At 41.4% G+C, this 15,571-nt stretch overlaps 1 protein-coding gene across 1 annotated transcript in view; it reads left to right on the top strand.

Annotated features, from left to right (window-relative positions):
- Positions 1–2,126: 2,126 nt before the first annotated feature.
- Dlip2 (Dorsal interacting protein 2) overlaps positions 2,127–15,571 on the top strand; it is a 50,234-nt gene continuing 36,789 nt past the window's right edge. Inside the window, exons 1-3 of the mRNA XM_068354819.1 lie at positions 2,127–2,522; positions 2,741–2,915; positions 7,279–7,495. Of these exons, the coding sequence (XP_068210920.1) occupies positions 2,763–2,915; positions 7,279–7,495 (370 nt within the window). The 5' untranslated portion in view covers positions 2,127–2,522; positions 2,741–2,762. The remainder of the gene's footprint in view (positions 2,523–2,740; positions 2,916–7,278; positions 7,496–15,571) is intronic.

The following is a 15,571-nucleotide window of genomic DNA, read 5'->3' as shown; positions in this document are numbered from 1 at the left end:
CCATGGGGCTCTAACAGGGAAAATTGCACAGTGAGGAAAGGAAACGAAGACAAATAAAATATTTTAAGAATAGTAACAACATTGAAATGAATATTTCCCATATAAACTAAAAAAAACTTTAACAAAACAAGAGGAAGAGAAATAAGATAGAATAGTGTGCCTGAGTGTACCCTCAAGCAAGAGAACTCTAACCCAAGACAGTGGAAGTCCATGGTACAGAGGCTATGGTACTATCCAAGACCTAGAGAACAATGGTTTGATTTTGGAGTCTTCTTTTAGAAAAGCTGCTTACCATAGCTAAAGACCCTCTTCTACCCTTACCAAGAGGAAAGCAGACACTGAACAATTGAATTGCCATAGGTAACCCCTTTGTGAATAAGAATTTTTTTATCTTGGTCTTCTCATGTAGGTAGTAGGTTGGCCAAGGCACCAGCCACCCATTGAGATACTACCACTAGAGAGTTACGGGGTCATTTAACTGGCCAGGCAGTACTACATTGGATCATCCTTCTCTCTAGTTATGGTTCACTTTCCCTTTGCCTGCACATACACCGAATAGTCTGACCCATTTTTAACAGATTCTCCTTTGTCCTCACACACCTGACAACACTGAGATTACCAAACAATTCTTCTTCAACCAAGAGATTAACTACTGCACTGTAATTGTTCAGTGGCTACTTTCCTCTATGTAAGGATGGAAGAGACTTTAGCTATGTTAAGCAGCTCTTCTGGGAGAAGGACACTCCAAAATCAAACCATTGTTCTAGATCTAGTCTGGGGTAGTGCCATAGCCTCTGTACCATGGTCTTCCAATGTCTTGGGTTAGAGTTCTCCTGCTTGAGGGTACATGGGCACACTATTCTATCTTAATTTTTCTTCCTCTTGTTTTGTTAAAGTGTTCATAGTTTATTTAGGAAATATATATTTTAATGTTACTCTACTTAAAATACTTTAATTTTCCTTGTTTCCTTTCCTCACTGGGCTATTTTCCCTGTTGGCGTCCCTGGGCTTATAGCATTCTGCTTTTCCAACCAGGGTTGTAGCTTAGCATTTTATAATAATAATAATAATAATAATAATAATAATAATGTGTATGAGGAAAGAGGTTAATAATAGGCCAAACTATTCGGGGTATGTATAGGCAAAGGGAAAATGAACCGCAACTAGAGGGATCTACGATATACAGTAGTACTATCTGACCAGTCAAAAGATTCAATAACTTTAACGGTAGTATCTCAGCGGGTGGCTGGTGCCTTGACCAACCTACAACCTGTACTACTAAATGGCCGGACATCAACTTATGAACATTAATTTTGTAAATACAGTAATAATAATAATAATAATAATAATAATAATAATAATAATAATAATAATAATCTTTCTAGAAATGTTTTGAATGCTCCTCCCAAAACTGCTGAGGAATACAATAAAACTTGATTAATATACAATAGAGTAATATAGTTTTGGGGAATCTTTACTTACATTGTTTTTAATTCTATATGCTATAAGTGAGCTTTCCAAGTTTTTAGCCAATGTTACGATTATTTCAAGATTATATTCTATAATAATTGAAGATAAACTAACATTAGCTAAAAACTAACATATGAAAGAAATTGTAAAGCATGTTAATTCGTAATCATTAAAAAAGGCAAAGTATTGTTTGTGTGGAAAAAAATATGACTTTGTTCCAATATTAAATATTTAAAAAAATATATGTGGCCGAGTGTTTAGTAAAAAAAAAAAAAAAAAGATTCGTTATCATTATTCACATTTAACCCGTTTTTATATAAGAGAACATAATATGAAAATTCACACGCCGAAGCCAAAGTCAAAGTCAATGTAAGCAGACAAACGAACTCGCTGAGCTATTCACGAAAAGTAAACAAACATCTTTTGGTGAAATGTCACTTTATCACAAATAATGCTGTTTCAACTAAAGTGTTTTATCATTATTCACATATAACCAGTTTTTATATATGAGAACAAATTTATTAAATATATATATATATATATATATATATATATATATATATATATATATATATATATATATATATATATATATATATATATATATATGACAACGCATACGTCGAAGCCGAAGCCAAAGTCAATGTAGACAGACAAACGAACCCGCTGAGCTATTCACGTAAAGTAAACAAACACGTTTTGGTAAAATGTCAATTCACGAATAATGCTGTTTTAACCAAAGTATTTTTTCATTATTCAGTTAATTTTCATTCGGAAACGCCACAAAAAGTGCAATTTATGGGTGACATAATACAAGAAGGAAAAACAACGGTTTAAACGTCAGATAACTTCAGTTTTCTGAGACGATCATTTCAATGTGCAGTGGAAACAAGCGTGACTTGGAACGAGAATCAATTTTTGTTCTGTTCATTTTAAAAAAAAAGTAATGATTTCATGGAAGATGAGATGTCTCGTTTGCTGCGAATTGAAAGTCCGAAATGCAAGAGGTTTCTTGAAGGAAGATGCCCGCCCTTCTCGCTTCCTTAATAGAGGTAAGTTTGGTTTTATACCACAAATCATTATTTTCTCTTTTGCAATTGACAAATATTAATATTGATGACTGAATAGTTATGTATACAGATTGTTGGGTCATCAGGACCGCCTAGAATACCTCAAAAGTAACATCATTGATGGCCATAAGTTGAGTTGATGGGCGCCATTTTGTTTCCTACATGACATATGTCCACCCCTTTTCCTTCCTGTATACCAGGTTAGTGACGTGATGAAAGACAATGACGGGCTGCTCTGCCTTTGGGTGTACCAACAGAGCTGAGAAAGGATCTAGACTGTTTAGGTTCCCAAGTAATCCTGAAAGGAGGAAGATTTGGAGGAATAAAGTCAACCGTCTGAGGTGGGAGCCATCTGCGAATTCATTTTTATGTGAGGTATGCTTTATAACTGTTTGCATGCATATTGTAGGAATACTATATCACGGTTGGATAGAATGGTATTGTAGTGTATTACAGGCCAATGTAACCTAGGGAAAAAACTACTTTTTTCTATGGAATAAATTCCGCTCTCCTCGAAAATGACACTCGTTCCCGTCTCAAATGAATAGTTTCAGAAATATATATATATATATATATATATCTAACGATAATGGGTGACCCCCAGTGGGAATTCCGGGTGGCTTTGCTAACGTTAGCAATGTCAGTGTAAGTTAGCGTAACACTGCTAATGTTAGCTTGCGTAGTACATACGTTGTTGATGAGTGAAGTGTGGACGGAATTTGAACAAGAGCCATTATATTTAAACCTTTTAATATAAAATATACGTTTTCCTGTATAAAATAACGTGATATAACCGGTTTTCACCTTCATTTCAGCTGCAACAACAACAACCACCAGTTCGGCTACTTGAAGTTAGTCGAACTGGTTGTTGTGTTTGTTGTGGTTGAAATGAAGGTCAAATTCGGTCAAATCATGTCATTTACTACAGGAAAACTTATATTTTATGTTCGAAATGAGAATCTGTAATACAGAACATCTTTATCGATAGAACTGCAATTACCCTTCAATTTAAAGAACCTAAGAGAGATTTAACTTGAGAGATAAGAGAAGCACAGCAGGTGGAAAATGACGGGATTTGATAGAATTTTAGGTTTTATCATAGTAAAACATGGGGCAAACTTTACTTATTAAAAAATTGGGGTTTATATAGAAAAACAACTGTTTACTCCTGAAATGACCTTTATTTACATCGCAAATATATAGTTAAGGTATTTTTTTTTACATGACCACGCTCTCCATTTACTCCAAAATGATGCTTTCCTGCAGCTCTCCTCTTCTTTTACAGTATTTAGGAGGTTCTTTAAATGCTGGGAAAGCAAAAAGTGGCAAGATATGTTGAGCAACGGGGAATGGGTTATAGAAAAACTAGATTGGTTTCTTTACTAAACGACTGGAAACTGACATCGTCAACACAGTCAACCAAACGGAAGTTTGGGATGCCTGCGTGCAGTTGATAGACAGAACTGTATATTCAAAACTTATACTAAATTTAAAATGGAGTAATTACTGAAAAGTGTCACGATTTGTGAATTGTATATTTACTCAGTTTTTAATTTAGTATATATTTTGAATTTATATCAAATGTACGTTGGCATCACCAACTTCTGTTTATGTATGTTGGCATCACAAACTTCTGTTAGGTTGACTACATTGACAATGTCAGTTCCAGGTCGTTTAGTGAGGAAACCAATCTAGTTTTTTTTTTCTTACAACCCCTCCCCCCTTGCGCAACATCATATGCCATTTTTTGCTTTCCCAGCATTTAAAGAACCAACAAATTACTGTACATGAAGAGGAGAGCTGCAGGACTGCATAATTTTGGAGTAAATGGAGAGTGTGGTCTTGTAAACAAATACCAAAGTTAATAAGTTATACCCTAAGATGTCCTACGGTAATGGGGACCTCCCAGTGGGAACCGGGGATTTTGGGTTGGGGAAAATTTACTGTCGAATCGGTAAATAATGGTAGAACTAACCTTTTCTTCTCAACACATTATTCTCTGGGATGCATAATAAATCAAGGAAAATTTGCACAAAATATGACGATCCTAGGTAAAACTTCAGAAGCATGATGCACTCGATATTAGAAAAATTGTCACCTAAATTGAAAGAGCATTTGAAAAGCTATATAAAATTTATATTGTTTACATGAGAGATTGAACAATGTGGAATTAAATGAGGTTGGTAAGTTTATACTTCAAATTTTTTCTAAGTCGGGAGAGACTTTTCCTCTATGGCAATGTTTACTTTTAATGAGCCCTTTAACTCACTTTCTTATGCAAACACAATCTGTTCCAATTACAGTTTATTGGCTTAGAGCTGTGACATCATTATAATGTAATGGTTTCATAACCAATTACAAATGACTTCAGTCGAAAGCAAAGATTTGCAAGGATTCCAGCTGATTAATACAATTATCGCTTAATGTGCACTGGTATCCGTGTTTGACTGAATACTTCCAAGAATGAAGGAAAGCCGGCATTTAGTTCCTTTTTAGTACTGTAGTGTTACGTGTTGGATGTCAGGCATGGAGTCCAACGTAGCAAAGTGTAGTGGCTGTCTTCTTTTGGCTATTTTGATGCTATATCCAAGTTTCATGGAAAATATGATAATTATTGTGTGGTTTTAATTTTTAAAAGCTCATTATGTTATTCCTCAAAATTTTAAGTGTACTGTATTAAGTGCGATTCTCAGATGACGTTTATGAAAGACCAGCACATTTTATACTGCAATGCTTTTGTGAAGATTGCAAAGACAAAAAGGAGAGACGTAGGTGTGGGTTTTAGTGTAAGTGCCCATTAAGGAACATTCCTTGATAAGGCCCACGTCGAGCCGTGGAAAATTATTTCCATTCGTAAACCACAGGCTCAGCAAACATTGGGGCCATGAAACTGTCATCAAAAGCCTCTATATTTTGCCGAATAAGAGTGTTGACTGGCGGAGTTTCTTTTCTGAAGTAACAGAATCTTTTTGATAATCAAGAGGCTATTGGTGGTGATAGATTAGTACTGTAGTGGAGATTGATGAATCTCACTTTGGTAAGGCCAATTACAACCGTGGCAGTCGTTTCCAAGAGGTTTTTAATTCCCTTACTTGAGACTTTACCTTGGGAAAGAGTTGCTGCTACCCTTATTCCATTAATACAACAATACATTAACCCTTTACCCCCAATGGACGTACTGGTACGTTTGACAAAACTCATCCCTTTACCCTCATGGACGTACCGGTGCGACCTTGCAAAAAACTGCTATTTAAATTTTTTTGCATATTTTTGATAACTTATGAGAAACTTCAGGCATCTTCCAAAATAATGAGACCAACCTGACCTCTTTATGACAAAAATTAAGGTTTTTAGCACAATTAAAAAAAAATATATTGCAAAATATGCTTTAAATAAAAACCGCTGGGGGTTAAGGGTTGGAAAGTTCCAAATAGCGTTGGGGGTAAAAGGGTTAAGGTAGCATCATTATCAGTGACAAGTGGGGTGCATATAGTTTGTTAGGTGAGCTGGGTTCCTAGCACAGGACTATTAATCACTGAAAACTTCGCCGACCCCTCAGACCCAGGCACAAATACTCAAAATATCGAACCCCTGCGGAGGGAAGTGAAGGAGTGGATCGAAAGACCTGGTAATAAATCGGAGTATTTCCATCAGTATTTTCCAGGTTTTTTTTTTTTTTTTCACTCGCCACTACCCAAAGTCCTCATTACTGCACCAATTCTTCATCACTGCTAATCGCCTCTACCCTCCACAACAACACCAGGGGGCAGGGGATCCCGGTGACCCCCAACCTTCCACATCTCAATCATAATGTAAGCAATTAATTGTTATTGACTTTTTCATACTTATTGTGATTTAATTTTTTTTTGTGACCTGCGAAGGGGTGTCTGGGGACTTGCCCCCTGGCTAGGCTTTTTTACCTGGGAAGTTCTAGGTTAGGTGGGTTTGTTATGTTCTGTACCCTTTCACAAACCTCAAGAGTGTTAAATACTGTAATCATGTTTTGTGAGTTGGGAAGGGGGGTCCGGAGGGTTCATTACCTGGGAAGGGGGTCCGGAGGGTTCGTTACCTGGGAAGGGGGTCCGGAGTCTTGCCCCCAGCTAGGGGTTGTGACCTGGGGACTACTAGGTTAGGTTAGGTGGGTTTGTTAGGTTCTGTGCCCTTTTACACATCTCTAAAGTGTTAAATACAGTAATAATGTTTTTTCCTGTTTTTTGCACATTCAAAATCACAGGCTTCCACCTGTGTCCATCGGGAAGGGGGAAGGGTCCATAATGGTACAACGGCTTATTTGCAGTGGAAATAAAGGTCAAATTTGTTGAAAGCACATCATTTCCTGTATCCTCCAGAAAAAGTTTTTTTTTTTCGCTTAGAAATGTTGTCCTTTGTTTTTCTATAAATTTACTGAATGTTCAAATGTTTCACATCCTTGTTTACTATGTGCATTATTTTATGTATTGTTATTCATATATGATTTTGTGTTTGATAAGAATTTGGGTTTGTGCTTGTTTTTTATGTATCTGCATACTCCATTTATTACTATTCTTCTTATGATTATAGCCGATCTTACTTTCTTTTTTCCCATCCCATATGCTCCTAGAAGCAAAATTAGGCCTACTAAAATATTAAGGGGACATGGCTGTATCTTTGTTTCTTTGCCAATTGTTACAAGTATCTAAATAACCGACATTTTCGTTATCGCAGTATTGGTTTCCAATAATAATTCTTGACTTTGCAGGATCACTTTGAAGAGGATCAGATTGAAAATAGACGGATTGATGGGAAACGAAAACTTAGGTGGAATGCAATTCCGACCCTTTTCTCTTACCGTAGCCTTCCTAAACGTAGGAAGCCTCCAGTTCAGAGAGGCCTCCCTGATAGACATTACGAGGAATATGTCAGGTTGGATCATGCGTATTGCAAAATTCAACGACGCAATAGCATCTCGAGTACTAGTAAGTTTTGCAGTTACTTTACACAGTGATAGAATTATGTACAGTAGTATTCACTATATGATATCATAGTAAAGCTCTTATACATACACACATATATACATGCATACTGTACATAAATATATATATATGGAAAGCGAACACGCAAACGACGCAAGAACGCAAGGGAAAGGTGAGGAACACAACGGAAACACGTGGGACACAAGGGATGGAGAACACAAAGGAACACGTGGTACACAAGGGATGGAGAACACAAAGGATCACGTGGTACACAAGGTGATCGGACGGGATAAATGAGAGAGAGCGGCGAGATGTTATCTACGCCGCGACCAGACACTTACTGACGATCTAACAAGCGCGGCCTCACGCGCTGACCCCGGGTCGCCCCAGGGCGAGTATCCTTCCGCCCTGGAGCGCCCCAACAAGGTAACGGAGTGAGGGGGAATTACGCAAAATTCTTGGTCGGTAAATGAGGAGATCCCAGATCCTCCTTAGAAAGTAGTTTGAGGTAAGTACTGTTAGGAAAAATACAAATTACTTAAAATTTGTTATATATATATATATATATATATATATATATATATATATATATATATATATATATATATATAGATAGATAGATAGATAGATAGATATCTATATCTATATATTTAATGAAACTAAGATTATAGCTGTGAGCTTATATATCATTATCTACTAATCTTTATATCTTTGCTATTATATTTATATTAACTAAATTTTGTATCTTCAGTGCTAAACCATCCCTATTACGTGAAGACTTTATCATTATATGATACATATTATAATATTATAATAGTTAAAATATTTAATAGTGAAAGATATAATATAGCATTGAAGATAATTAATATTGATCTATTAGAAGCGTGATGTAGGAATTGAAAGTCATATAACAGTAGTGATTAGTATTGATTCGATAGAGAAAGTTCATATTAAAAGAGCATTGATGGATGAAGCTGTACATTTAATAAAAGATTTTTATAATCCTACCTGTCACAATCTTGAAACTAAACTTGTAAGTAGGGTTATCAATGTTCGCTTACATTGTTTCTGCAAGAAGATCAATGGAGAACGCAAAAAGCTCACACAAGCACACAAAGGATAGAGGTTCTCTTTTGGTATGCGACCTCAAAGTCGTGCTTGTGCTTTGGTATGCAATTTCACCTGATAGTAGCGATCTCACTTCACGGCGAAGCAAAAACCATTAGATTTTCTGAAAAAAAATATGTATACCGGGAATAATTATCTAAGAAATAACAATCAAACATTTATGTTAGCTTGCGCAGCTCGGCATTACCGCTTGCCAGTACACATGAAGCTTCATGTTTTTATTTTTTTCGCGAGCAAAGCAAGAACCATTAGATTTTCTATTATTCTTGTTTTTTGCCTATTAAAAATATTGAGATCTCATACCAAAGCAGAAGAATAATTTCTGAGATCATGTCATCAATGGGATTGCATACCAAAACAGCACCAAGATAGATGTAGAACTCGCTAGTAAAAGTGTAGTCATGAGACTAGCGCAAAATATAAAATAAGTTGTCATCCATTCTTGCCCCTTAATAATGATGTATCCTAATACTGTAAGGATCGCATGGCAGCAGATCGATCCCAGCCCGGGACTGTGAGCCTATGCTGTTTTCTGGGGGAGGCCACTGCTAGGGTTGGGCACCACAGATGAACGTTGGGCTTTCCTGGCTGACGTTCTGGTGGTCATCTATTTTGATGAAATTGGAACTGAAACCAGACACTTTAATATAGAATAGGCTACAATATTTCAGTAGCCCACAGGTCAATAAAACTTCTTATATGTTTTTATTTTGTAGATATGTTAATGATCTCTTACTTGCATTATTATACTTTATTCAATATTGAGTGAAAGTAGAATACTAAAGTATCGTATAATGATATACATTCGTGTAAACTTAGAATACAAAACTGTGCCTCTCATTCATTGCCTACACTCTCATTAATCCTATGTGTGTCTGTCTCTCGCCAGTACTAAGGGCTTTCCTGACGTACAACAGCTGGTGGTATCAAAATTGTTCCTTTTTCAGTATTTAACTTAGCCGGTGATTATAATAGCTGCAGCTCTGCTGCTCAACAGAAAACTCTACGGAAAAAATCCGCCAGCGATCGCTATGCAGGTAGGGGGTGTACTTCAACAGCGCCATCTGTCGTCCAAGTACCCAGTACTCATTGTAAACAAAGAACTCAATTTTCTCTCTGTCGTGCTACCGGCAAGACCTACTAATTCGCTGTTGCTAACTGGATTTGTTTTCACAACTATTTGGTGAAGTACACTTTTCTAGTTTTGAGCTTTCGCTGTACAGGCTTTCTCTTCAATAAATCCTTGCATTCTTTTTTTGATATCGGATTATTTGTTGATGACTTTGGATAGTTTTTGAATTCCCCTTTGACCAATTCAAAATGGCTGACCCTTCTCAAGTCCCAAAATTCAGGAAGTGTAATGCTAGGGACTGTTCAAGGCGTCTTCCGAAGGCCTCTATCGATCCTCACACCGTTTGTTCCAATTGTCGGGATAAAACCTGTCAATTGGAAGATCGATGTGAGGAATGCGTTGGGCTTTCGGAATTCGATTTTATCGAATTCCAAAAATATACACGTAGGCTAGAGAGAGAGAGAGTCAGGAGAAGTTCATCTCGTTCTGTTGATTTTTCCTCTCCTCATGCCCCACAACCTATTCCTTCCCCTGTAGTGGTTGCTCCTAATCCCCCTTCTGGCACTCAGGAACCTTCGATGGCTGATATGATGCGTGCCATCCAAGCTCTGGGTGAGAGAGTTGAGTCCCTGGCTAGTGACCGTAACCAGCTCATGGCGGACGTCAAGGAGCTGAAGTGTAAAAGTGCAGTGGGAAGTGGTAAAGTGAGTGATAGTGTTGTGGATAGTGTTGCGCTTGAGGGTTCGTCTGTTCGTGCCTGTCGTCCTCCTAGTCCAGGACCTCTTGCAAGCTCCCAAGTCCAGGGGAGAAGCAATGTCGTACGACCAACCAATGGGTTCGAGAGGCTTTAATCAGCGAACAGACGTTCCCTCCGTGGTTTCGGGCGTATCTACCCAAGATCGCCCCACCCACACAAAGACGAGAGAGCCCATTTATTCCTCGTCTGCGGAAGAGGTTTCTCGCAAGAAACCATGGACCAAGGTCTCACGACCGCTTAAGCGCAAGTCGGTCCCTTCCGCGCAAGTCCAATGGCCCAGTTGTAGCCACTGGGTCAGTTCGGACTCGCTGCAGTCTTCCGATGACTGCTCACCTCCTAAGAGAGGCAAAGCGGTACCGCCGCAGACAGTTACACCGTCTGTCGCCGCACCTGCTCCTGCAGACCCCAAGTGGTCTTTGCTGCAGAACATGCAGTCACAATTAACGTCTCTGATGCAGGACTTTCGTGCGGAGAAGGTTGCTGCTGCACCAGCCTCTTGCCTACAACCAACCACACACTCGGTTGTGCGTCCTGTGGACGCTGAGGCAACCTTCTTGCGCACTCCAGTTGAGAGAGTTCCGCCACCCATGCGTTCCAGTGTACCCTGCCAGCCGCATGTTGACGTTCAGCGACGCACGGAGCCTTCCGTTGACGTTCGCGAGACACAACAACAGTCAGAGTTGTTTTGTTTTGACGCGGTGCGTCAACCTCCGCAACCCAGTGTGGTTGCCACTGCTCACCCGCATCAGGCTAGACAGTCTGGAGTAGACGCTGTGCGTCCCCGCGCTGCTATGGTTGTTGCCAGCTCACAGACTGGGCAACAGTTCCATGACGTTGCGTCCGGTTCAGTCACGCGTGCACCCGTGCGACCGGACTCGGCTAACCAGCCGTTACCTACTCCTTTGCCGCTTCCTCCTCAATACTCGGATGATGGACTTTCGGATGATGATGGTGCCGCTCACGTTGATGAACCACATTCGGATCTTGACGAGCCTAAGTCCACGCAACCCTCTTTGGACTTTAGAAAAGTTCTAGCTCTGTTCAAAGAGATGTTTCCGGACCAGTTTGTGTCTCTGGCTCCGCGCTCTCCTCCGTCAGAGTTTGTATTAGGTATGCCGTCATCCTCGCCTGCCTTTACTAGACTCGTCCTCGCACGCTCGTCCAAGAGAGCATTACGAGTGGTAGGAGAATGGATGCAGTCCAAAAAGAGTCTAGGGAAGACAGCCTTTATGTTTCCCCCTGCTAAACTCTCTTCTAAATCGAGCGTCTGGTATGCCACGGGAGAAGTTCTCGGCTTGGGAGTTCCTGCCTCTGCCCAGGGCGACTTCTCAAGTCTTGTAGACTCTCCCCGCAGGCTAGCCATGAGACGCTCGAAAATATGTTGGTCATCTTCGGACCTAGACCACCTTTTGAAAGGGTTATTTAGAGCCTTTGAGGTCTTCAACTTTTTAGACTGGTGTCTGGGAGCTTTAAGCAGGAAGATCTCTCCGTCAGAGAAGGAAACTTCCTTGCTCATCATGTCCTGCATGGACAAGGCCATACGTGACGGGTCTAGTGAGCTTGCTGCATCGTTCGTATCCGGAGTCCTCAAGAAGCGTGAGAACCTTTGCTGTTTCCTGTCAGCTGGAGTGACACCTTGTCAAAGATCCGAACTTCTGTTTGCTCCTCTTTCCAAGTGCCTCTTTCCAGAGGACTTGATTAAGGAGATTGCTGCTTCTTTGATACAGAAGGACACTCATGACCTGGTTGCGTCCTCTGCTCGCAAAGCCACCCCTTTGCCTACCTTGTCAGCTAGACCAAGGATGGACACTCCAGCGTCCCGATTTATTCCGCCCTTTCGTGGCAGAGCCTCCAGCAGAGGAGGTGCTCGTGCCGAAGGGAGACGTGGAAAGAAGAAAGAAGAAAGGAACCAAGTCCTTTAAAGGCAGAGTCTGACTGCCAGCTTCTTCAGACAGCAGTGGGAGCCAGACTCAAGAACTTCTGGCAGACCTGGGAGAAGAGAGGCGCAGATGCACAATCTGTGAAGTTGCTCAGAGAGGGGTACAAGATCCCGTTTGTACGAAAACCCCCTCTAGCAACGTCTCCCATCGATCTCTCTCCCAGGTACAGAGAGGAAGACAAGAGATGAGCATTGAAACAGGAGGTGTCTCTCTTACTAGAAAAGGGAGCGGTAGTCAAAGTCCTGGACCATCAAACCCCGGGCTTCTACAACCGTCTCTTCTTAGTGGCAAAGAAGACAGGAGGGTGGAGGCCGGTGCTAGACGTCAGTGCGCTGAATGTCTTTGTCACAAAGCAGACGTTCTCCATGGAGACCACAAAGTCCGTTCTAGCAGCGGTCAGAAGGGAAGACTGGATGGTCTCTTTAGACCTAAGGGACGCATACTTCCACGTCCCCATCCACCCAGACTCCCAACCTTTTCTGAGATTTGTTTACGAAAAGGTTGTCTACCAGTTTCAAGCCCTGTGCTTTGGCCTAAGCACAGCTCCTCTTGTGTTTACGAGGCTGATGAGGAATATAGCCAAATTCCTTCATTTAGCGGACATCCGAGCCTCCCTCTATTTGGACGACTGGCTTCTAAGAGCTTCTTCCAGTCGTCGCTGTCTGAAGGATCTAAAGTGGACTCTAGATCTGACCAAGGAATTGGGTCTCCTTGTCAATGTGGAAAAGTCTCAAGTGGTCCCATCCCAAACTATTGTGTATTTAGGGATGGAGATTCACAGTCTAGCTTTTCGGGCTTTTCCGTCGGCCCCCAGAACGAGCCAAGCCCAGTTATGCATCCAGAACATGCTGAAGAAGGAACGGTGTTCAGTCAGGCAGTGGATGAGTCTGATAGGGACACTATCATCCCTGGAACAGTTCGTATCGTTGGGAAGACTACACCTCCGTCCTCTTCAATATCACCTAGCTGTTTACTGGAAAAAGGACAAGACGCTAGAAGCGGTCTCGATCCCCATTTCCGAGAAGATGAAGTCTTGCCTGACTTGGTGGAAGGACAGTATCAGCCTCAGAGAGGGTCTGCCCCTGGCTGTTCAGACTCCCAACCACGTTCTCTTCTCGGACACATCGGACACAGGCTGGGGCGCGACATTAGACGGTCGGGAATGCTCGGGAACTTGGAACTCGAGTCAAAGGACAATGCATATCAACTGTAAGGAGCTACTGGCAGTTCATCTGGCCTTGAAAAGCTTCAAGTCTCTCCTTCAAGGCAAAGTGGTGGAGGTGAACTCGGACAACACCACGGCTTTGGCGTACATCTCCAAGCAAGGAGGGACCCACTCTATGACGTTGTACGAGATCGTAAGGGACCTCCTCACCTGGTCAAAAGGTCTAAACATTTCGCTAGTAACGAGGTTCATCCAAGGCAGCTTGAATGTCATGGCAGATTGCCTCAGTCGAAAGGGACAAATCATTCCAACAGAATGGACCCTACACAAGGATGTGTGCAAGAGACTTTGGGCCACATGGGGCCAGCCAACCATAGATCTCTTCGCAACCTCGATGACCAAGAGGCTCCCAATATATTGCTCACCAATCCCGGACCCAGCAGCAGTTCATATAGATGCCTTTCTCCTAGATTGGTCACATCTAGACCTATATGCATTCCCCCCGTTCAAGATTGTCAACAAGGTACTGCAGAAGTTCGCCTCTCACGAAGGGACAAGGTTGACGTTAGTTGCTCCCCTCTGGCCTGCGAGAGAATGGTTCACCGAGGTACTTCGATGGCTAGTGGACGTTCCCAGAACGCTTCCTCTAAGGGTGGACCTTCTACGTCAGCCACACGTAAAGAAGGTACACCAAGGCCTCCACGCTCTTCGTCTGACTGCCTTCAGACTATCGAAAGACTCTCGAGAGCTAGAGGCTTTTCGAAGGAGGCAGCCAGGGCGATTGCTAGAGCAAGGAGGACATCCACCCTTAGAGTCTACCAATCGAAGTGGGAAGTCTTCCGAAACTGGTGCAAGTCAGTATCAGTATCCTCGACCAGTACCTCTGTAACTCAAATAGCTGACTTCCTTTTATACCTGAGGAAAGAACGATCTCTTTCAGCTCCCACTATCAAGGGTTACAGAAGCATGTTGGCATCAGTCTTCCGTCACAGAGGCTTAGATCTTTCCAACAACAAAGATCTACAGGACCTCCTTAAGTCTTTTGAGACCACGAAGGAGCGTCGTTTGGCTACACCTGGTTGGAATTTAGACGTGGTACTAAGATTCCTGATGTCAGAAAGGTTCGAGCCGCTACAATCAGCCTCCTTTAAAGATCTCACTTTAAAGACACTTTTCCTGGTTTGCTTAGCCACAGCTAAAAGAGTCAGTGAGATTCACGCCTTCAGCAGGAACATCGGATTTTCATCTGAAACGGCTACATGTTCTCTACAACTTGGTTTTCTAGCCAAAAACGAGCTACCTTCTCGTCCTTGGCCGAAATCGTTCGATATGCCAAGCCTATCAAATATGGTTGGAAATGAACTAGAAAGAGTCTTATGCCCTGTGAGAGCTCTTAAGTTCTATTTAAGACGAACTAAACCTTTACGAGGACAGTCAGAAGCTTTATGGTGTTCAGTTAAGAAACCATCTTTGCCTATGTCAAAGAATGCTTTATCCTATTTTATCAGACTGTTAATACGAGAAGCTCATTCACATCTGAGTGAAGAAGACCAAGCTTTGCTGAAGGTAAGGACACATGAAGTTAGAGCTGTCGCAACTTCAGGGGCCTTTAAACAAAATAGATCTCTGCGAAGTATAATGGACGCAACCTATAGGAGAAGCAAGTCAGTGTTCGCGTCTTTTTATCTTAAGGATGTCCAGTCTCTTTATGAGAACTGCTACACTCTGGGACCATTCGTAGCAGCGAGTGCAGTAGTGGGTGAGGGCTCAACCACTACAATTCCCTAATTCCATAACCTTTTTAATCTTTCTCTTGAAATGTTTTTTATTGTTGTTTTTGGGTTGTCCGGAAGGCTAAGAAGCCTTTCGCATCCTGGTTGATTTGGCGGGTGGTCAAATTCTTTTCTTGAGAAGCGCCTAGATTAGAGGTTTTGATGAGGTCCTGTGGTATGGGTTGCAACCCTTCATACTTCAGATCCTAGGGGTCGCTCAGCATCCTAAGAGGATCGCGAGGCTC

The sequence above is a fragment of the Palaemon carinicauda genome, chromosome 31 (genome assembly GCF_036898095.1).
Source record: "Palaemon carinicauda isolate YSFRI2023 chromosome 31, ASM3689809v2, whole genome shotgun sequence".
Lineage (NCBI taxonomy): Eukaryota > Metazoa > Arthropoda > Malacostraca > Decapoda > Palaemonidae > Palaemon > Palaemon carinicauda.
This window is presented reverse-complemented; position numbering and strand designations above follow the sequence as displayed.